This window comes from Hippoglossus hippoglossus, chromosome 12 (assembly GCF_009819705.1).
Source record: "Hippoglossus hippoglossus isolate fHipHip1 chromosome 12, fHipHip1.pri, whole genome shotgun sequence".
NCBI classification, from domain to species: domain Eukaryota; kingdom Metazoa; phylum Chordata; class Actinopteri; order Pleuronectiformes; family Pleuronectidae; genus Hippoglossus; species Hippoglossus hippoglossus.
In genome coordinates, this window is record NC_047162.1 from 3213332 (window position 1) to 3238092 (window position 24761).

At 41.4% G+C, this 24761-nt stretch overlaps 1 protein-coding gene across 1 annotated transcript; it reads right to left on the bottom strand.

Moving 5' to 3' along the window:
- Positions 1–376: 376 nt before the first annotated feature.
- Positions 377–22857, bottom strand: LOC117771460 (aryl hydrocarbon receptor-like). Its single transcript, XM_034601798.1, has 11 exons — positions 22671–22857; positions 17871–18049; positions 8383–8495; positions 8202–8291; positions 7983–8103; positions 7226–7347; positions 5363–5565; positions 5091–5200; positions 4847–4988; positions 2274–3825; positions 377–812 (listed from the first exon to the last, which is right to left on the bottom strand). Exons 1-11 carry the CDS (start codon positions 22727–22729, stop codon positions 717–719), a joined length of 2787 nt encoding a protein of 928 aa, XP_034457689.1. The 5' UTR covers positions 22730–22857; the 3' UTR covers positions 377–716.
- Between the last annotated feature and the right edge of the window lie 1904 nt (positions 22858–24761).

The following is a 24761-nucleotide window of genomic DNA, read 5'->3' on the forward strand; positions in this document are numbered from 1 at the left end:
TCTGTTAGAACGGTTTCAGTTTCTTATACCATCCGTTGACTTGTAAATTGCGCACGATTCATTTCTTCAGGCAGACTAAATACAAGAAGTGTTAAATGATGGAGATGAGATGACATCATCCTCCAACCACCAAAGTCTTTTTCAGACTCATCAGATGAGCAGGTGGAGTTTTCCTCCCCTCTCACTTCCAGCCTGTAACGTTTTGATGGAAGATTCAGATCAACCAATCAAGTACAGTTCTCGCTTTCCCACCTGCACATGTTCCACCACAACAAGTCCCGCACCCCGACACTATTTTTTCAGGGGCACCTTCGCCGTGTCCCGGGTTTGATGTCACCACAGACGATTGGGATTGTTTTAAAGAAATACAAAGAGCCACGGTGACACAGCACCTCGATGACAGATCTGCTTCTGCTAGCCTAACTTGGAAAAAAACCCATTGGTTCGTGCTTCATCTCTCCTGACAGGACACTTCTGCTACATACTGAAGTTATGTAAAACAGCTAATTATTGGTCAGGTCAATATTCGATGGGACACTTACATGATGAGAACAAGGCCGTAGGGCAGCAGAGGTTTCTTAGATTGAAATGAGAAGGTCCATATTCATTGGTGAGCCACAGCAGTCACAGCAATCATCTCTTCCTCTCGGAATGATCTCAGAAGTTCTCTCTGAGTCACTGATGGATGCTCATCTATCAGCGCGGTGCAGACGTCTCTATAGCCCGGTGTTCTGGGAAAGGTTGACGGTCCCATCAGGAATGACGGGGAAGGCAAACTGGTCGACAACGCCGTTCAGGGGACCATTGGGAATCTGTGGAAGAGAAGTGTAGAGAGGCTGTGATTTTTCTGAACGCAACACTGATCATTCAAATCTTCAGCTGGTTCAGGTCCACGAATCACTTAAGTCCTCCCTACTGAGAGTTAAGAGGAAAAACCTGGTCTGGGATTCTTTGCCTGTTCACAGTTTTTGGTTAGCTGGGTCTTTTTCCTTTTTTCTAAATTGAGGGTCCAGTGATAAGATATACAGTTACAAAATGAAAATATGGGATTTTAGCTTTGTACAAAAAATGAATATAAATTGGTAAATATGAGGAGTTGATATAGTAGTTGATCCCTAACTATTGGCAGACTAGTTGGAGCTAGAGCATAGACTCATATAAAAAGAGCTAGAGTGATTATTTCATTAAGAATTGCACAGTTGATGAACCTCACATGCACATGCTCTGCACTGTCAGAGCTGCAGTGAATTCAATTATTGAAATTTGCTGCAAATATTCAGCTCCATAGTTGTTGAATTCATCCAACATCAGAGGAAAGGTGAAAAGTAAACATGACAACTAGAATGGCATTCAGTAGAGCACACACCACCAAGGCCCAGCGGTCCCCTTATTGCCATTATAGCCCTTTTAAATTCACTAAATCCAGATTTCTAACTGGAATCCGGATTTCACCAAATGACCCACACTATCAGTTTCATGAATGTGCCTAACATTTTTTCATCAAGATCCGTAAATTATTCTCTGAGAAAACTGTGAAAATGTTGGTTTATCTGTGAACAAAAAAGTGAAAAAGAATTTCTCGATCAGCCCCTCATCTGGATCTGTACCAAGAGTTGGTGAGTTCTTCCCGGACCCTTTCCATATCCTGAAAACATAAACTCGAGAAAAAACTGTTCCTCAGATGTTGGACCAAACAGGAGATTTTATCACTCTTTAATCATATAATGGTTGAATCTGCATTATGTTGTGTAGTCACTGTTACTGTAGCTAAAAGTTAAATCAGTGCCTGAAGAATTGTGTGAATTCAACTTTTCATCTAACACAAACCCAGAATCAGATGATGAATTGATTCATCAGGTTCAATTTAAACCCATTATTTTAAACTTGGTTTCAGACCTTGACTTCTCTGAATTATTTTCTCATATACGTGTTTTCTTTTGATTAAAGAAGAATTTATTTCCTAACAGTTGCTTATCATTTGCATCGATGATGAAACCTTGAGAGTTTTATTCCCACTCAGGCCTCAGAAATGTTCCCGCTGTCAGTCCCTCACATAACTCCTCTCACTTTACAACTTGATGGATGAGGTGGAGGAGAGGCTCATCCAAACTGTCAGGGGCCTTTACAAACTGTTTCCCAAGACAAATCATGACCATCTGGACAAAGAGCTGAGAAACACTCACCAGCAATCCTGAAATATGAGCCAGACTTAAGTTTAACATTCTCAATCACTATTCTTCCCCTCAAAATAAATCACCGAAAACTCATCTTACCTGAGCTTCACTGTTCCAACAGAAGAATGACGACTGTAATGATCCGTGTTCAGCGCGATACTCCGGTCGATGCGTCCCTACGTGTGCGTCCTGTCCACTCAGGTGACCCATGCTGATGTTGCCCACATCTGCGCTGGGACTGGACATCATCCCCTGGTTGATGCCGAGGTGGGACAGGGTGAAGGTCGCCGCGGTTGTGGTGGTCCCTGCAACATGTGTGGCTCCTCTGGTGCACGCGGGTCCCAGGAGGGGCCCGTTCGGTCTGCTGAGTACAGCCGCAGCGTTCGGTATGTGACCTTCTCTTTTTTCATACATGCAGCTGCCGGATAATCGCTGTGTTCGTGGGTGAGCTGTTGAGTTCACACTGCCTGGTGTGTGTGAAGAATGTGAAAGTGTGCGATGGTGAAAACTTTGCGACAGCTGCCGTTGTTGTTGCCACTCTGCGGGGTCCTGAGGCTGGAGCTCCACGGAGGTCTGCTGTGAACCAGAGTGGTTTAGAGAATAGTGCTCACTTTGGTCCATCACCTCCAAGCCAGATTGAAGCCTGCTGTGAATAGTGTTAGTGTTTTGTGTGGATGGAAGCCATGACAGATGTGTCTGTGTTGACATCATCTCATTGCCACAGTGTTGACTGCTGCTGATTGGAGGCCACAGAGAAGAGGCGTGTCCCCGCTGAGTGTTTCGACACTGAGTGGGTGTTAGTGTGCTCGTCGTTCCCTGAACAACAGCTTGTGAAGCACTTTTCAGTCTGTTCGAACTACCAACGCCACCAAGAATATTTCCCAACCGAGCTTCTCCTCCAAACCCACTCTGATTAGATTCCATGTCCATCACTGGCTGCCACTGTGGCTCGTTATTTGACAACCCAGGATGCTCACCTTGAATGGATAGACTGCTGATCATGCCAGAAACAGGACACCCAGTCTGACCTGCAGCCTGGACAAGTCCACCAGTCTCTCTCCTCAGAGCCTCCTCCACATATGAGAACACATCATTAGCCAGGATGTGATTCAGTTCATTCGATGCATCTTCCCTCTCTCTATTCATCCTGATGAGGGTTTTCTCCCACTCCCTCAGCTCGGTCTCCTCCACCTCAAGGCCCTCCATCCCTCCGTCCCCGATATCTCCCAAAATCTGCTCCAAAGATTCAATCATGGCCTCTGATGTGAGGTCTGCTGTGCTGGACCTCTTCTGCAAAGTCTGGCTCTGAACCGGCACACTGAGCAGAGCGTGGCTGTCCAGAAAGGCTTGTTCCAGGGACGGTTGTTCACAATCAGTGTCCTCTGTTTGGGAGAAGAATGGGAGCTGGGGACTGGGCTTCTCTGGCTGGGTGTAAACAGAGCGGTCCTGCCGGTGAAGGGATCCCAGGAGCGAGGCTGGGTGCAGAGGTTTCTCCGCTGTGGGCTCGGGGGTTCCCGGTGTGCCGGTGTCAGGAGAACCAGGGATGGAGAGGGGGTCCAGAGAAACGTCGTACAGGACACCTTCACCGGTGGCGAGGTTGAACGGGAGCTGCTGTCTTCTCTGGCGCAACTGTTCCTCTCCTTCTTCATTTCTACAGAAAAACGAGAAGTGACAAGCAAAAGTTAATATTACACTTCACAATCCAGTCGCCACTACACACAGGAAATAAATGCAATGCGACTTTTGCTGTACATATACAAGTTTATTTCATTGTACAATAGCAATTTTGCTTGGATATGAAAGAAATTTCCTAAATTGCGACCTTATATTTCAACCTTATTGTAAGTCGCTTTGAATAAAAATAAATTATGTTATGTAAATTGTGCAAGAAAACATGATGCAATATTAAAAATATTAAGATAGTCCTGTTACAACAACAAATTTTGTTGGATGATATATTGTCACAGAAGTTATTGCGATAAATCATATTATTGTCATCCTTTTGAAACCGTATTATACCACTGATGATATCACTGATATAATGATTATATAATAGCATAAGCATGCAAATACATCCTTTCATAGAGCAATGAACTTCATTATTGACAATAATTACTTTGACATTTGCTTTAAAAATATTAAAAATAAATAAAACATATACAGTGAAATAAACCACACGACCAAAACAATGAATAAAATGAATGTTCTAGCTGTCAGGTGTGTGTCTCTGCTCATCTCTGTCGCTCTTCGCAAACAGATGATCACGTTTATTTAGTTATAATCACTGATGTCGGATCATGAATCCAGATCGTTCTGGTCACTTTAACCCTGATGTCCTGGCTGTGCGTGTCTTGTGTTGTGTGTAGCAGGTGAAGTGTTGGACTTTTATAATGTTTAAATACGTGTCTCATAAACGCTGAAGCGAATCAAACAAACAAACACAAAGTTACAAAGCCTACAGTTTCTTACTTAGGTCTTAATTACTTGTGAGCAGTGTTTGTGTTTATTGTAAGGTGAGCGTGTGGAGGGAGCACAACCAGACAAAAAGTAAATTGAGTAAATTGCGGCCCCTCTATGGCCCCTGATTTAAAAAAAAAAATCCTAGATCCGTCCCTGCTCGTCTGCTGCATTTCTGACAAAGCAGTGTTGGAAGATCAGACAGCGGCGCTTACGTGAGGGCTTTCTGCCGAGCGATGATGAAGTCTGGTCTCCCTTTCTTGAAGACTATCCGAGCCTGGGCCTGAACCCACAGCCACTGTCCTGTTTTAGTCAGCAGCCTGAAGATCGTGAAGCCACTGTCTCCGGTTTTAATCACTGAGGACAGAGCAGGTGGACAACAGACGCACATGAGGCTGACGATAAGGTAAGTTATGAGACAAATTATGCAGAGATGAATAGATGAAGTCAGTAACTCACTCTTGAGGTGGTTGTCAGCACAGTACATCATGTCAGCAGCGTGGATGAACTGATACCCAGAGCCTGGTGTGACCAACTCTACCTCCGTATAACCCAACACCAGCTTCCCCCTGAAAGGAAAACAAACACAGAGCGAACAAAGGACAGACTGTTAGAGGTGGAAAATGTTGGACTGGATTGGAATAATTTCACTCTCTGGTTCAATGTCCCTTTTGAGAAGGAGGCACTTGACAACATATGGAGAGTAATAAAAAAAAATCTCCAGGATCTACCTTGTGTCTATGCTCATAGGAGCAAAGTCCATTCTGTGTTTGGTCTGGAAGATGAAGGTCTTGGTGCGGATCTCCATGACCGAGGGAGACTGCAGAGGTGTGGCGATGGCGAACAGAGCGAGCTGAGGATGCACCACAGTCCCATCGGGCCCGACATTTCCCTGGAAGTGCAGGTACTTGAGACGCCCACTGAAGTTTAGAGCCTGGGGTGGAGGAGACACAGTTACATAAAAAAATGCAGTCACGTATACAAGCATGTCAATTAGTATACGAGTCAATGGGATTTATATCCCGACGAGCGACGTGGCTCTTAAACCATGTTTTTTAGTTCACCACTTTAACCCGTGTGATTTTGTTGTTTTCATGATTTTACCTCTAGTGTCTCAATGAGGTTGAAATTTGTGGTTTAGAGCAAAGGTTACTCCCTCTATTTACCTTTTCTGCCGAAATCTAGATGAGAAGAAATCTGAGCTGTTAAAATGTATCTAAGTCATTTTCATTTATTGCCATGTGACCGTTGCCTTGTTTTAAGAATAAATATAGGCTGTCTTACAGTCACACAGCAAATACATCTGGGACCTCTTCCACTTTAATAACTTAAAAACACACATAAACTAACAACAGTGGCACACAGTTGAGCGCATATCTCCACCAAGACCCCACACTCCCCTTAAATTCTATCAGGCTGCACCAAATGTCAGACACTCATAGACATCAGTTCCCTAAATATGTAAGATTGATTTCAAGATCCATGAATTATTCCCTGGGAAAATGGTGAAACAGTTGAAAAGTGTTAAAGAAAGTGAAAAAAAAGTCCAAGTAAGACATTCCGCAGTTTCTACGGACTTTCTCTGCCTGGCCTCCAAGAGCTAAGTCTGTAGAAATCCAGGAGAAGTCGATGTGAGAACACAGCAGGGGATCCCCAGCTGGATTCTCCACAAGCAAGTGGGGGGAGTTGATGAAGCTTCGAACACGCAACAGACACAAATGATCTCCCGGTGAAAAAGCGGTGACACACCCGTAGAAGACACTGATGCAGATCTCAAGAAAGTTTGTGGTGATAAGAGCCGACGACAGTGTTGTGGCGCTGTGAACATGATCACGTTTGCTACACAGCGGAGTTAATACGTCACTTCCTGCCTCTGCCTGCTGCACCCGGCTGCTCCACCTCTCGCCCGAGTAATGCAGAGGATTTGTTGCTGTTGTGAACGCGTCTGTGCAGAGAACCTCCCGCTGTGTTGTGCACGTGTGAAAGGCAAACTGCGGGTAAACTCCATAGCCAATTCTGTTGGGGTTTTACCCGGAGGTCATGTCTGAAAACGGCTGTAGTATGTTTTCATTTGATTTGTCTGTTAGTCAGCAGGATGACGCAAAAACTACTGGACAGGTTACCACAAAACTGTTTCCCACAGAATTCATTCAATCTATGCAAGCGAGCAGCCAATAGCGCTGCACACAGCTACACAATTCAGCAAAAGAGCAAAACACTAAGTTAGAGATCTCCTGTCGGCCCGCCATGGTCGAGATAATAATTAATGAAACACTGCTTTGAAATGGGGAGATATATGGCATTAGCCTTGGGGGAGGTATACGCTCTCAGAGTGCCCCTCCAGTTTACTTTGGTGCAAACAATCATGGTCCCCTCAGGATGAACTGTAACAACATCCCTTAATGTTTCATCTAGCACCATGATCCAGTCAAAATTATATTTTATGACCCAGTAGTAGTAGAGAAATGACATTCTCATCAGCCTCAGCTGTACTTTGCACATTGGCATGGTAACACTAAACTAAGACGGGGAACATGGTAAAGATTATAGCCCGGCTGAAGTCTCCTGTTGAACTAATGTTTTGATAGTGTTACCAGGAATCCAGAGGTGTTGTCCAGGAGGCAGCGAACGCGGCAGCAGAAGCTTCTCTCCAGGAAAGAGGAGTTCTCTGGAGGGATGTACTGTGGCAAGAAGTTCTGAGAGCTGGACTGTCCGCCTGCAGAGAAACAATATTTAGTTTAAATGTCTGGTATGTCTCTACACTGTCCCCCAACATACCTGCCTTCTGGGTTCAGCATCTGTTACTCCAACACTGTATCCTTCCAAACGGCACTCAGAACAGACAGACATTTGACATTCTACACACACACTTATGGTATAACTGTATAAGAAGAGACTAACAGCTATTTTAAAAATCCATTTCAATTTGTTTGATTATTTTCTGCGTTATTTGTCTATAAGATGAAAAGGGAGAAATATCATCCTCAGAACTTCTTAAATCACGTCATTAAATTCATGCTCGTTGTTTTGCCAGTCCAAATTCCAAAGTAAAACTCCCAACTGACGAGAGCAGTGATAAGGAGCCAGTGCCCATCATTTCAGTAGTTTGAGTTGATGTGCATGTTTTTAGTTGTTTGTTGTTAATGAGTATCCAAAATTAAAATGAATAAATAAATGACAATTTAATTATTATTTTATTATAATTAATTTTTTTGTGGCCTTTTAAGACGATTCAGGTAAAACAAAGAAAAGAAAATCACAACTCAAGTGCAACAGTACATGAGCGATTGCAAGTAGTGATTAGTTTTAAGATGCTTTAAGATTTTAAATCTTTGCTGATTAAATATTTACCCTCTGCTCCCATGTCTCCGTCGGCTTTGCTGGGGTTGAGGGCGAAGTGGAGCTGACACTTGAACATCTCTCTGTCATCCAAGTGAACGAGATCATACACACTCTGATGGAAGACATCCGACTGATGACAGAGGAAGGAGTTTGTTTAACTTCTTGGGTTTTTCTTTCAGTACGGTACAAAGAAATCTATTTACACTGTATTGAGTGTAACAGTTTAACCTGATGGAAGCCCAAGAAGTCCCGGATGGTCGGGGACGAGTAGAAGATCGTTCCATCAGTCGTCACAACCAGCACGAAACCGTTCAGAGCCTGCAGAAATAATGAGAATACATACACATTTCACATTCTGAACAAACACTTGTGCACACATGTGAACCGACTCTGTGTTTTGTTACCGCACCTGAAGCAGGAGTTCTCCCTCTGAGAAACTGACTCCATCCAGGGACACAGTCTGTCCATTTCTGCCGTTTGCAGACACGAGAGGAGCTGACCTCGCATTTTTCCGGAGCACCGCTGCAGCGTACAAAAATAACAACACGTCAGCCTCTTGTGCAAACAATATTTAAGCTGTTTCAGATGCAAAACCAGGAACATCTTCCATCTCTGAGCATCAGGAGATGAGAGATGATAAAGGGTCAGTTCACCCAAATGAAAAAACAAGACATTTTTCGCTGGCACTGAAACAATCAGTCGATAAATCAATTAGTCCGAGGAGAGAACATTAATTTCAAAATCCAAACTCCCAGGAGTGCTTTTAGTATGTTAGTATTTATCCTTTAAGTTTGTATTAAATAGAACCACGTTGGAAAGAACAGTTTTGAATGACTACATTTCGATGCTGTAGGCCTCACAAACTAAATTCACCTCCATGTTCCTGCAGTGGCACCAGAAAATAAAGCACATTTTACAGTGAAGTTGGGAGATTATCCCGAGCCATGTGGATGTCAGCAGGGAACTCCTAAAAGAAGCTGACTGTTTGTATATGGTTTGTTTCCACTATATACTGGAAACATTGCTATGTTCTCGGATCAAATGACTAAATGTGATGTGGGAGATGACAAACCTTGGGATAAACCAACTAAGGATGATCACCTGACAGCATATCTGCTCATCTCTTTGAGGCACTATCAGCTCACTGATTTGGTTTTACAGCAACTTCACTGTTTTTCTTCGCTATAGTGTTATTTTCAGATGGAGCAGGCAGCTGTCCACTACACTCAGCAGAAAGTAAGAGTCTCACTCTCAGTCTGAGACATTTAGCTGCTAAGAGTCAGATATTTTCCTCTGGGATTGGAGGAGACCAAAAAAGAGCTAAAAGAGGGGGGGTATTGAGTATTGATGAGTATAATAATAATAATAGTCTATTCAGAAGCCGTTTTCAGACATGAACCTCGGAGGATGTCCGCAGCTTTGGGTCTGGACTTTCTCCAATGATTGTTTTTCACAAATGAACAATACAACACGAGATTCTCCGCTCAGACGCATTCACAACAACACGGAAATCTCCGGAGCGTTCAGGTGAGGGGTGGCGCAGCAGACAGAGGACGAACGTAATTCCTCTGTAGAGATCGCATATTTGATCACTAATCACCAAAAACTGTCTTCTATATGTGTGGCTCTGATTATTCATCCTAAGATATTTCTTTTCTTTTCATATTTTTCTTTGTTGTGTCTGTCGTGTGTTAGAAACTTCATCAACACCTGTGAATCCTGCGGAGGATCTCCTGCTGTGTTCTCACACCGGCTCCTCCAGACATTCTCCTGAGTGTTTACCAAGGGGACTGGACAGAGAAACTCGCTCGTTCATAAGCGTTCACACATGCAGCCCCTCCACAGTATTTCAGGGGGTTCTCCTAAGATCAGTGCATGTTTGAAAGCAGCTAGAGTGAAGCAAAACACTGTTGGGTATCCAACACTTGTTAGATCCCTGCTAATGTTTCACTGGTTTATTTGTGGAACAGACAAAGTGTCAGTGACGTCCTACAGGCAGCTTTTAGCTGGACGACAGGAGACAACAGAAATCCCACAGAAAATGAGAGCATGTGCTTTTTTTCATGGATAAACATCTGCACAGCATCAATGTAGCTGTGAAGGGATACACACATTTCAGAATCTGCTCACTAGTAAAACCATGAACCTGAAAACTGCAGCTGTCTACAAAAATTAGTCGGTTTTATTTCAATCAAACTGTGCAGAACAGCATTTTTCCTTTGTGTTAAAAACAAGTGTTTTTTTTAGGCTTTAGCAAACTCTTTTATAATCTAATCTTTGATCGCTGGCATTCAGTCAGCTAAGCAAAACCTCCTTTCCTTTCCTAACAGTAATGGCTCTGTGGCACGCTAACAAACCTCCCTCGCCTCCCCCCTCCCCTTTTTAAAACAAACCCACTGGATCTGCGTCTCGTCTCCACTCAACAAACCCAGGAATTTGCCCTGACATCTCGGTCAAGAGCAGCTTTCTACAAACCCAGACGACTGACTGAAGGAATCCTGGGTTTGCTATTATTGCATGAACTGTAACCAACTCAGGGGATCCGCTCAAATTGGTGCAATACATCAAAATGTCTCCGAGCATTAAGCTCAGAGTGACACCGAGAACTACATACGATATGCAACACGTGAATTAGATCAGATCAGACTGAAAGGCCATTAAATGATTTAAACTGAGTCTCCTGAACAACATACAAACATACTGCGTCTCATCTCTGTCCCCCTCTGTTCAGCCCACTTCTGGTTAAGAGTGAGACTGACCAACATACAGAATTATTTCAGGGCTGGGACAACATCTGACAGGTTAATGACAACGGTTGTGTTGTATAAATTGAAAAATCTGCATCTAAAATAAGAAAAATGTAGAGATACTCTGCTGAGTATGAGTCCAACACACTTCTGTTCAGTCTCCTGATCTCTGGACTCACCTCTACTGTGTTTTAATGCAAACAGGTTCACCATATAGTTGTTCTCATAAAACATGTTCAGTGTTTGTCAGACTATTGAAAAAGTATGAAATAGTGGTTTTATCTTTGCTCATAAATACTAAATGTGTTAAAGTCCTTTAATCATTTAATTAATTAATTTCATAATTGTGATGCCAGCTGATAAAAAGATATTCAGTTTACTGTCACATAAGAGAAAAAAGACAAATCGTAATATTTGAAAGGCTAGAGAAAATATATTGATTTAAAAATTAAAAATTAATAAAACAACACCATTAGTCAATAAGTCCGATATGAAAGCACTGGGTCAAGATTATTTGACCTGTCTATCTTCAAGATCTTGACAGTAATTTCTGTAGAAGTCCAAAGATAAGAGGACTGTTTTTGTCTGAGGCTACTTACAATAAGTCTAGAAAATGGATGTTCAGTCAGTGTAACAGCGACATGAACATCAACCATTTGTCGTAAGCTCTGAGGTGTGTGGTCTCTGTGAGGGGCCTCAAGGAAAGTATGGGTAGCACAGTGAGTGTGCAAATGTATTCTCACACACACACAAACACACACACACACACACACACACACACACACACACACACACACACACACACACACACACACACACACACACACACACACACACACACACACACACACACACACACGTATACATATATATATACATATTCCACTCTACTTAAACTGTATATACTGCTGGGTATATAATCTATAACAAGAGACTGCTGTATTCAGGCCTCGGCAGAGGAGACACAGATTTAAAAATGTAGCCGGAGGCCGAGTTAATGGCAGCACTGACCTCGCCACAACCTCGCTCACTCCTCGTTATCAACAAACACAGGAAGCAGACCTGAATAGTCAGCTCGCCAGCCACACAAGGCGAACCCGCTGGTGTCAGACATCCTGAGCAGTTTAGACTGCGCTGCTATGGTGACAAAATGTCACTATGGTAACCACCAAACCTGGTGGTGCAGCCGCAGCATCACCTGGGACTGATTGATAGCAGGAAACAAGGCGAGCGTGTGATGAAGAGTTTGTTGACACTGCTGCAGTTTCTGTGTGCACATCGAGTCAGTGGTGCAGATCTAGTGCTCATATTATGCTTTTTCCATTTCCTATTGTAGGTCACAGCTTTCTGTGGATGTAAAAGCTCTGTTAAGTGTCAAAGTCAGTAACATGTCACATGTCTGATTAGTTTGACTCTAATTGGTTTAACTTCAATTAGTTTAACTCCGGTGTCACTGTTACCGTGGCGACAGCTGATTGGAGTGTCTTAGGGTAAGAGGTGTGACATTTTGAGAGGGCCAGCTGACCAATAAGAGCATACTGAGCTTTTCGCGAGGCAGGTCAAGAGGTCAAACGGAACATTACAGACAGAGGGTGAAGAGAGGTGCTGCAGCAGTGAACTGTATGAGACAAGAAGGGATGTCACAGGAACCAATACTTCTAAAAGCGTCACGGCCTCAATCATTCCCAGGCTGCACCACCAAGTTTGGTGGTTACCATAGTGACAGTGTGTGTTTTTTTTTACAGTACCGTAGGTACCAAACAATACGGCCCGCAACTGCAAAATTATTGGAGCCTCAGGATCAGGGCAGACACACATTGCATGTCCAATATTATTGTGCCGTGCTGTTTTACACTGCCACATGGCCTCACTCCCCCGCTGACCTGCGCTCACTTTACACATCAACAATAAAACCAACACTAATCAGAAGTTATTTGGACCTGAACAGGTTTATTTTGTGTTTGTTATTGTTTGTGTTATTGAGACACGTATTTAAACACATAACACAAAAAAAAGTCCAAAACACACACACAACTTGAGATGTAACGCAACACCCACAGCCAGCACATCAGGGTTAAAGTGACCAGAGAAGTTCTTCCCCCAGATTATGACACAACACAGGTTATTATAAAGATGTTTTGTTTTTAGTTTTTTGCCATGGTATCGGATTAGGTATCAAGAATCGTGAAATGTCATTGTGTCTGTAACAAGTACTAATGTAATATTTAACTGTAATATTTTAACCATCCAAGGTAGACCACAAACTAAGAGATTATGAAACAATGTTATATGCTCCCGTAGAAGCAACAAGTTTGTATATCAACCGTGTTTTAAGAAAAATGTTTGTTAACTCGTGAAGCCAAGGAGACGTACTACACTACAGTTAGTTACCTTTACTGAACTAACTGTAGTGATTTCTTTTTGTGAGATGCTAGTGAAAGGAAGGTTCAATATCTGATATATCGGATTAAGAAATGTTATTTTTGAATGGATATTTCCATTTTAACTATATTTTATACTTGTGATCACGAACCTACTTTGTTTGATATTCTGTTGTTTATGTGGACTGGAGGTGACACAAAGGGTGACTGCAAACTGAGAAGTGTTTCAGAGTCAAACAAGAGGTTTGTTTTTCATCTAACACTCAAACTATAACAACAAGGCACATCATAAGACTGCCACTCGCTGTGCTCGTTCCCTCTTCTTCATGTAAAACCATACTCAAAACATCCAAACACAATTCAATTATCGAGTAAAAAGAAGACATCAACGATTGCGTGAGAACCGTATGAAAGTCTTTTTTGTGTTCAGCATCAGCCGTAAAAGGCTTTAAGCATTATTCAGCCCTGAACAAACATCCTCCACAATCAGAGGAAACTGCTGTGGAAGATTAGCTGGAGAAGCAGCAGAAATCCAGGCGGCCACAGAGAGGTCTTCTCTCTAAAGACAATGAAAAGTGCAAGGCTTTCATCCTGAAGAACACGTAATCAAAACCATTATAAGCAACACCAGTGATAGGGGTGAGTCGTTCAGCCCACCATTTGGTCCAATCTACCTACTTCCTCAAGTGTCTGTCTGTATCTGGAACGCATTTCTCGCAAACCATCCGTCTCTCATCACACTTGGCATGTTTATTATCAATGTTCCAGGAAGGTCAAGTTCCACGTTTGGTGAAATTTGGACACGGGATATGTTCAATTTGAATAAAATTGGAATTAACAGGCGACCAGTACTGTGTAGCAGTTGTTGGGGGCGGGGCAGACCAAGATGAACTTCTTCTACGTCCTGAGGTAAACTACAGCTGTGGTTGGTAACTGGGTCAAAATCAGCGCTAATTCATAAAACTTGATTATTTATATTCCATCATATCGGATTGACAGACTCGGACTGACAGTCCTGGGACCTCCGCATGGCAACAACATTCATAGAATCACTTCTTGTTTGGCAATTTGACTTCAAAGTAAAAGCACAACAATTTTGTTGCTGCAATGCTTTATATCGAGCTGAATTTTTTTTTTTTTTTAAGTTGTGAACTTGGGTCTGAAATGTGTGTCTGTTGCTTTACAGATCTCTGAAATAGTCGACATTCAATGTATGAAAAAATTACACCATATAAACCTACACATAAACCACACATATGAACAGTTATAAAGAAAATTAAGTGGTTTTTTTCATATTTATAGAAAATTATAATATCTTCATTGCAGATAATCCAGGTAGGATGAACACAAAGTTTTCTAACTTCACTCTGCATCATAGATTGTTGAGCAAAAAGAGCAGAAGTTGTCAATTCAAACACCTTTAAACCCATGAAACAACTCATGCTTTTTTCATGGGTGAATGGTTAAGTTAGGTAACATTACATAAAACAACAGGGGGGCTTGACGACAGCTAGTGTGTGATGTTGGTCTGACGGACATCAAAGTTAAGAGATAACGTGCTCACAGCATGACGTACAACAGCAGAATGTGCTGGTGTAGACACAGTCTTCATCTGATAGGCGCTCAAGCAGCCTCACTTCGTCATTTTCACAACTACTTCTCTTCTTCACTCATTACACTACATCCACTCACTCTTTCCATTCCTGGTCAGACTTCTAAAAGGGTCAGTTGGTTTGTGACAAATAAAAATGACTCTGATGCAGTGGTGCTGAGTGTGTTAGTTGTACAAACGTCTCCATTCACCAACATGCCCATCTGCGCAGCCTTGTCAGGAGCCCTCATGTCGTGCCACTGTGCTTCAGAGCTTCGTTCCCTCCTCCCTCTGCAGCCCCCTTCTTCTCCATCAACAGCAGCGATCAGGTGGCTGATAGCAGAGCCACAGAGACACAAACACACAGGGAAGGCTTCCAGGACTCAAATCTGTAGCCACACCACCATGGCTTTGGTTTCTGGTCATTTTGTTCTATGTTGAGCAAGCTTGCATAAAAATAATAATAATAATACTAAATTTGGATTGCTTTTGCCCTATTGATGTGTTTTGGCTATGACCCCGAAATTGTATGTTGCACATTATGCTGCAGATCGATCCGCACAATTGATTCAAACACCACTGCGAACAAAATTGTTTTCTATTCATATCTTATACATTAAAATGTTATATTTTTGTGAAAATACAAACAGAATTTACATTTCACAGCTTTTGTGCATCCAACTAAACGTAGACTTTTCATATCTGGATTAAATCATCCACAGAGGCTTTTCATCATGACTTGTTCCAATGTGATCTTAGTATGAAAGAAGCAGTGAAATGTCCATTTCTCTTGCATTTTCTCAAAACAGATAAAAGTAGATTTCAAACATTCTAAGCATTGTAATGAACATGTTTTCTCTTCCTTTTTAATGCTATAGAAGGCATACACATTTATAATTACTGATATCGATCAATACACATGTTAATAGTCGTAACATTGTAAAATGCAGAATTTAAATGCACAACAGCTGTTAGCAAAGACAACAGGGTCAGCACCACTTGTAATTGATTATCAATGTTGCATTCTACACTGGTAGCCGAGGCTGATGCCAGTAGTTTTCTTCCGGAAAGAGGACATGTAATAGGAGCCTGACAAAGCACAAGGCTGCGTCGTGACCGAAAAGACCCAATCAGCAAGCGGTTGTGAGCGTCTAAGCCAGTGGTCGCCAACCCGTCGATCGTGATCTACCGGTGGATCTCCCAGTCTTCACTGTCGATCCCCCAACTCTCTGGACTCACTGTCTGTCGTCGCGCCGCAGATCAGCTGTGTGTCGGTTGTCTGTTTTTCACACGCGCTGTGTGTCCGCTACTGGCGGTGGAGCTGCAGGTTTATCTCCTGCATTTCCTTCAAGAACAAGATGGTTTATGTACGAAACTAAATGTCAGTACTCTACGTTATGAAGATGCGCATCTTTCGGTCTGTCGATAACAATCAAAGCCCCGTTGGAACAAATGAGTGGATTCAGAAGGTGAAACGCTGGAGTGCTTTTACTTTGAAACGGGTTCGGAAAGTGTTGTAAATACATTTGTGCCATAGAGATAAACATTGTGGTTCACAGCAGAATAAACAGAGAAAATGATCTTTCACCTGAGTTTTAATGTTTATCTGATGAATTTATGTCACAAACAAATGGTTGCAACACTTTCCTTATGCCTTTTCAAAATAAAAGCACTCCAGCGTTTCTGTTGATGGAATCCATTCCCTTGTTTAAAAAGGGTTTTTTATTGTGAAATATTTGCAGGAGCGGAAGATGCACGGCTTCATACTGTGTAGTACTGGTATTTATTATATTATATAGAGTACAAGGGACTTCTTTCATACAGGACAATAATCATATTTGTGGCCATATTCAAATCAAAGCCTATATGTAAAAACATTGTGCTGCATTAGCAGCTCCTCGGCAGAACATGTTGTGGAACTGAGAAGCTACATATTGTGCATTGTAAATATGAATTGATATTAATTTGAATATTGTGCATTGAATGGAAAAAGTTGCACAACTGCCCTTCTTTGTGTATATTTATTTCTTGTACATTCAGCCTTTAACAGAAATTGCAAAAAATAATAAGTATGACCCTCCTTAGTGGGTTTTTTGGAAGATATCAGGGTGGTAGATCTCGGCTTACGTTTGGAATTAAAAAGTGATCTTGTGCTCGAAAAGGCTGGTGACCACTGGTCTAAGCCATTGTTTCCAAACATCTCTTAAACTCCAGGCGTCAAGTGTATCCGTAGAAGAGTTAATGCGTTTTCAAATAAAACGTAGTTCAGTCAGACAACTCATGTTCAAACGTTTATTGCAACAGTAGAACAGGTTTAGTGTTTGGCGTCTAGGCTCCAACTTAATCACTCCCCCATATGATTACACAGGATGGGAGTGATGAGCAAGTACTTGTAACCCCCCGTCGGAGCCTCCATGTGGATGCTGGGGGGGTGGAGGGGCTGAAGCAACTGGTAGCAATACTGCAGCAGCAGTGCGAGTAAAGGGGATGATGGGACGTTTCTCTCTGCTAAAATAGACCACCTGATAGGGTGGGTGTGTATTATAGATGGTTGTGGAGAGTGAGGTATGTCACATGATGTATGTCACATGATTGGAGCAGCGCAGCTCGAGTTGGCTGCCTGAACTAGCTCGCAGGCGTCGCTCCATTTAAGTGGATGTAGCGTTAAATCTGTTGCTAATGGGGTTGTATGTACCTCTTGTCACTTGAACAATCAACCATCTATGCAGCTTTTACAAGGCTTGCCCAGACTTTTAATAGACAACTGTACCTGCATGTAGATGGATTCTGGGCACTGTCGACACAGGCAACCAAATGCCACCTTTGAGTGGGTGTGTATTTGTTTAGCGGTAGAATAAGGACCTACTGTTCCACTCGGCCTGTCTCATGTTTCATCTGACCAGGCTCCATCTGCCCCGCTGCACACTCTCCCGTTTCCCTCCCAGTAGGGATACCACTCATTATTCACAGTGTCAAGTTCCTGCTCTGACACCCCCAACACTCAGAGCTCAGCCACAGAAATGTCTGGAGCACCATGTTTAAACACTTCACACACACACACTTTCAATATCTCACACACATATTCAAGTTTCATATGACCTTTTCTGTGTTTATGTAACTCGTAGTTACTACAGCTATGTGGGTGTGCAGTGAAAACTAAGACGTTCATGTCACTGACCGTGAAAGTAGCTCTGAACCTTGAGGTATCCCACACTGAGCCGGAGCACCGACAGTTTGTCCAAGCGACCTCTGACCTCCTCAGAGAAAGGCAGCATGCCGGTCAGTCGGTCCAGCTCTATATTCAGACGGTCCCGGTGGCGTTTGGACGGATTGGTCTTCACCGGTGGACTTTTCACACTACAACAAGACAGGAGTTTATGTTGAGTGGCACGGCCTGCTAAGACATGTCTGCTATTCTAGACAATCACAACACAGAAAAACAGGGAAATTGTGGGTGTTTTGGGTTCAAGACACATTTTTCATATCCTGTAAACAAGTTAAATTAGAACATCTGAACTTCTGCACGAGTGGATATGGGAGAGTTCATACTGACTGTTCCTGTTCATGAAGACAAAAAATGTAAGTGTTGCATTTCCAAGACACAATGTCCCAATTAAACCACATCAAACAAAGCTTCAACATTCTGCTTTGGAGAGCCAGCACAGGCTGAAAACACTTTTTATAAATACAAAGACTGGGGAACCCACACACACACACATACACACACGCACACAGAATTGTTATCGTTTATTATGTGTGGAATACATAGCGAGAGATATTCAGTATACTAAGTATTGATTACCTAACCCTAACCCAAGACAGAAGTAGTAGATCTGATGACCACACCACTATAACCAATCCGAATATAGTGGCCTCCCTAATTAAACCTGCCTACCTAATTAATGTATGGACAGAGAAATACAGATTAAATGAATGAATAACCAAATAAATGTAAAACTACATAAATAAATAAATGTAGAAATAACTGAATATATGTGGAAATCAAAAAATGACTAAATGTAATAATACAGAAAGAAAGAAATACATGTAGAAATAAATTATTAAATGTAGAAATACAGAAATATATAAATAAATGTAGACATTTATTCTTTAATGAATAAACATAAGAATGAATTAATGTAGAAATAAATGAATGAATAAATAATATAAATGTATAAACGTAGGAATGAATAAATGAATAAATGTAGAAATAAATAAATAAATGTAGAAATACAGAAAAAGCCATTATCACTGCAAACTGTATTTATTTATTGATTCATACTTTTGTCATTTTTTGTCCTTTATAGCTGACAGTGATAGTCCTAACAGTGAAATATTGCTCAAGCACTGATGTATCAGAGTTAACAATCTAATAATGTCAATAATAATAATAAATAAGTTGCAGGGAATATATTTATGCATAATTTCAGTTTGTTTAAGGACATTTTGCTGATAATTAATAATTAAATGTTACTTGAGTAGGGTGTGATGAGGTCAGAGGCTCTTAGGAAAGACTATAATACTGCGGGGGGGGGCATGAATGTGTCCTTCAAATGTCAAGGCAATCCACCCAATCGTTGCTGTGACATTTCACTCAAAACCACAAATGTCAGAGTTAATGGAGGAGTCAGGAGGTTGGGATTCATCCTCTGGGGGACAGGAACGTCTGTGTGTAAATTGTTGTCGAGACATATCTGTCTATAAATAAATAAATAAATACAAGACACACCCTGACTATATTTATTTTATAGTCTGATGATCTTGGCCACATTTTACCACAGATTATCACAAGGCTATTCCTCTGCAACATGTCCGCACATGCAGCCGTCCTGTGTGCCATCCCTCCCCTGACGATACACACTGAACTGACACAGGAGACAGAGGGAAGAGGAGGGGACAAAGCAGCTGGGAATGAAGAGACGAAACTCCATTTTTGAAACTTAAAGTCGTCTCTGAATGAAACAAATGCAGCTTCAGACCGTATTTGGGAAGTAGACACTGACAGATGACTGACTGATTCAATGAACTGACAGAAGATCAATATGCAATTATTTTAATAACTGATTAATCGTTTTAATTATCTTTAGCCAAAAGTTTGTTGTTATGTGAATTTGTTTGGTTTTCTTTGACTATGATGGAAGTAAATTGCAACAATGATCATATTAATCAATGAGGACATCCACAGAAAACATGTGGTTTTTGTACAGGTGTGAACGCACTCAGATCGGATAGCGATCCACATTCGGAGTGTCCACATTGTTTTAGTAATGTTAACGCGAATCCGTCCTGGGCCACATATGAAGGACCTCCTACTCAGCTGACATCATCTGACGTAGTTTTACAATGAATCAAACTTTTTTTTCCTCTTCTCGTTGATTTGTTTGTGACAATATCAACACTGATCACCACATAATGATCGCTACTTTCCTTGAATTGGTAAAATCTTTCTTCACAGCACAACTGCACGAGATTCATTTAGCCTCTCCCGACTCGTCTTTCTGACTCTCTTTCGCTCGCTCGTGCCGACACACACACAAACGCAGTGACGCACCTGTCGACTCAGACTGGGTAAAAAAACAACAACTTGGTCTTCATGAACAGAAATGACGTACGTGTTTATTTGTAGAGAGTGGGGAGGTGAGATCCCATCACTAGATGCCAGGTGTGACTCAGAGCGGTCCACTTCACAAAACCACATGTTAATACCAGGTGTGTACGGGGTCTTCATGACTCAATGCTTTTCTTGGTCATACATGATAGTAAACTGAATCTCTTTGGGTTTTGGACGGCTGGCCACACATTTGAAGATATCTCTAGACGCCAACTAAAAAACTTGAATCGAATAATAATGATGAACAACTTGCATTAGTAGTCAATTTGCAAACCTTAGATTTGCTTTTTTTAAAGAATGGTGACTCTTATCTCACATCTTAAATCGAGCCTTCGGCCAGAGATCACTGTGATCACTGCCCTGAAGCAAGAAGTGCCAGTCTCAGGTGAGTCAGGTTACGTGTGCAGATTATTTGTTCTTTCAATGGTAACGTGTCACACTGCTCTTTCATACAGTGTTGTCACAATGACGGGGGGGGGCGCAAGACATGATGAAGCAAATGTTGTTGTTTTCGAAGTTCAGAGTTTGTTGCCCAAAACAGTAAAGTAGCTTGTTATGGTGTCACTCTTTGCTTTCCCCTTGGGCCAGCCGTGGGTCAGGAGGTAGAGCGGACCGTCCACTAGGAAAAAGGTTGGCGGTTTGATCCCATTCTGCATGTCCAAGTGTCTTTGGGCAAGATAGTGAATTTGAAACTTTCTCCCCTGACGTCTGTGCCGCTAGTGTGTGATTGATGCATGAAAGAGAAATAGATGCTGAAATAAATGTTGCTAATAGATGCACGGTATGAATGGGTGTGAATCGGTGAAATGCAAAACTGTACTACACAGTGGTTTGAGTGGTTATCAACAGTAGAAAAGCGCTATGTAATACAGACCATTTACCATTACAGATCAGCGGCTGAGACTTGTGAACAGTCAAAGCAGAGGGATATAGTAATAAGTATGTCCATCCATTGCTGTTACTCATTTCATTTCCAGAGCAGCACTTGGATTGTTCTTTTCATGACACAATTAACAATGTTAATCCGGTAGTGGAGTGGTAACTTTTGATATACTTTGGGTCTCATGAGCGGAATGAGAAGAAATGTGACTTCAGGTAATTGTGAAAGCACCATATGATCTGCTCTCTCAAGTTTTGTGGTCATCTACTGACTAATCAATTCATTATGAAAAAGTTCATCATGAGATCCAAGATGATCTTTAGTTTTGTACAGTAGTCCAAATCTCATAAAAAAACTAGTTAAATGATTTAGAAATTATAATAGGAGAAAATCTTCATCTTTGAAAGGTTGTAAAAGAAAGTTAAAGAAAAACCTATTTCATATGACTGCCTCTACCGCTGATTTGATGGCTGTGAGCTTACAGAGAGAATAGTGACCTGCAATACTGAATGCACCATGAGTGGCAACAGTAAGACCACATCGTAGAAATGCTCTGTTGTAAGTGAAAGTTCTGCTTCTTCAAAACCTTATTTCAGTAAAAGTAGCCTACAAAAATTCGAGCTACTACAAAAAGTGAATAAGTGAAAGTATTGTAAAATATGTGCAGTTTTCAAAGAGATAAATACAATGCAGACTGTTAGTTATTATTCCATCGTCTGTGAAGAAATGCATTCCTCTATTTTGGAAAAATGTATCTTATTTTTCTGGTAATGACTTTAAATACTGCAGAGTACCTTCATCTATAGTTTATTGGTGCATTATATTTTGTACAAATAAATAATCTGGATCTGCAGAGTAACTGAAGCTGTTAGATTAATCTAGCGATGAAGTTCCCTCCAAAGCTAGCCAAAGGTTACACAAAATGGAAATACTCGTGTGAAGTAGAGGTACGTCAAAGTGCGGTGCTGAATATGCTGCAATTCGAACACGTGACACATTCAATATCAATAACAATGTAATAAATAGGCCCCTAGTGCTCTGTAGCAGTCAGTGGGGGGCGGGGAGGTGTGCCTTCAGTCTATGGAGATTCTTCTACGTCCTCAGATAAACTACATATTAGGCTACAAAGTAAACAAACAGAGATTATATTTTTGAAAAGTTGTGAACTTGGGTGTGAATATTGTGTTGCTGGCTCAAACGCAGAAATAGCCGACAAGCTACATATGAAAAACAATACCAGCAGTTCAGTTAATAATTCAAACCACACACGTGGACAATAATGAAGAGAACTCAGGTTCATTTTATCATAAACACTGACTATAAAATGTGCACTGCAGATAAACCAGGTAGGATGAACACAAAGTTTTCTAACTCTGCACCGTAGACTGTGTATAAAAAAAAAACTGCACACAACGTTCAGCACACAAACAACAAAAAGTGACAGTCTATCATAAACAACAATACGTTTCTAAAGGGTTAAGAGTTACTTTTTCTGGACGGGCTTCCTCCTCCTCTTCACTGCGTACACTCCTCCGTTCCCCTGCATGGTGCTGCCAACTTTCTCTGTCCGTCCTTTCACTCGGGAAGAAACAAACCAAGTCACCTTCACGCCACCATAAAAGAGATGTGTGTTTGTTTTTATCTCCGCACAAGACACACCCTGACTTCTTCTTCTTCTTCTTCTTCTTCTTCTTCTTCTTCTTCTTCTTCTTCTTCTTCTTCTTCTTCCCTGGCTGCCAGGGTCCTGCAGCAGATTAAAAAGTCCAGTTTATCAGCCAGTAAATCCAGTTCAACACGACCCCGGTGAGGAATAATCCCAGCATGGGAGGCGAGGCAGCATATTCACAGACACTTTCTCTCTGCCTGTGGGTCAAAGGCTCCTTGTTTTTTAAAGAAGTGGTGAAACTTTCTGAGGGGGAAGTGCTGCAGCTCTCACACCGTCTGGTTCCTCTCCCGCCTCGGCCAATCAGCAGCCCTGTAACGCCGTCTGTGATTGGTCCGAACCTTTGCCCTTTGTTTACCTTCCTCGTCCTCAGAAAATACAAACTCTGCACATGAAGGTTATTCACAGACAAAAAGTCCAAACTAAACCTTTTGCTCCTGTTTTCCTCTGCAGCTGCTCAGGCTCACATGAAGTGACAGCAGCTCGACTTTCATTCATCTTTTTAAATATTTTCCTGCCTATTAAAAACTGCGTTTCCCCTGACCTCTACAGCCACCTAGCGGCAGCGACATCTTGTTGCAGGTTGGGACCTACAAAAAAAGAAAATAATGCACAGTGGTGGAGGAAGCATTCGAACCCTATATTCAAGTACAAATAGTAATGCAATACTGTAAATATATATATATCTTAAATATATTTATATACGAAGTATATCAATGCTTAAATTATTATCAAAAAGTAAAGGTACAACATTTCACTTCTGTCTGATAGAAAACTTAAACTTTTTCCTCAAATATATATATTTGAAGAAAGAGTTAAGAGTTTTATATATATATATATATATATATATATATATATATATTTATAAATAAATCCCAATTCACATTTTACAATTGTTATTTGATGATGAAAGTAAGAAAACAAGTTTTAGTGTTGAAAGGTATTCATTTTATTTAAGGACTGCACTTGAGAAAGAAACTTGAGGGACCTGTCCTTGACTTGTGGAATTTCCATGTAATGCTAATCTTTATTTACACATTTATCAGGGATGTTGCAGGTTGGGACCTACAAAAAGAGAATAAAGCACAGTGGTGGAGGTAGCATTCATACCCTATATTCAAGTAAAAGTAGTAATACAATACTGTACAAAATATAGAAATATTTATCTATCAATCTTGAATATATCTTTAAAAACTTAGTAGGTCAATGCTATTAAAATATCAAAAGTAAATGTATTGTACTCTAGAACATTTCACTTCTGTCTGAAAACGTTAACTCTTTCCTCCAATTAATATAATAATATAATTAGGGCCCGAGCACTAACAGTGCGAAGACCCTATTGCTTTTCGTTTGATTATTCAGGAAAATGAATCGCATTTGTGACGGCTTGAACATATTTGAAAACTCACCAAACTACGCGGGCACATCAGGCCTCATGAAAATGTAAGTATTCTGGAGTAATTCAAAATGGGAGTGGCAAAAGGGCTCTACAGCGCCCCCTAAAACGCAGCAATTCCGTCTTGTTTAACCGATCTTAAAGAAATTTGGTCCACACGTGTTTCATGACCGGACAGAAAGAAAAAGTCCTCGGCACCTATTTGATTAAAGCAACAGGAAGTCAGCCATTTTGGATTTTGTGGGCATTTTGGCCGTTTTACACGTTGTGTATTTCAACAAACTTTCATCAGATCAACTTCAAATTTGGTGAGTGTCATCACCATCAAAACATGAGTTGTTGTATCTCGGACGTACATGGTCATGGTTTGAGGATAAAGGCTCCTTTGATGAGCCAGGAAGATGAGTCTTCAAAGGAACCTTCTTCTGGATTCCAAGACACGCCCACAACTCCAGCTTGATCCTGTAGAATAAGTCTAGGTCCTCAGCATCAGAGATTTCAGACTCAGAATCAAGACCA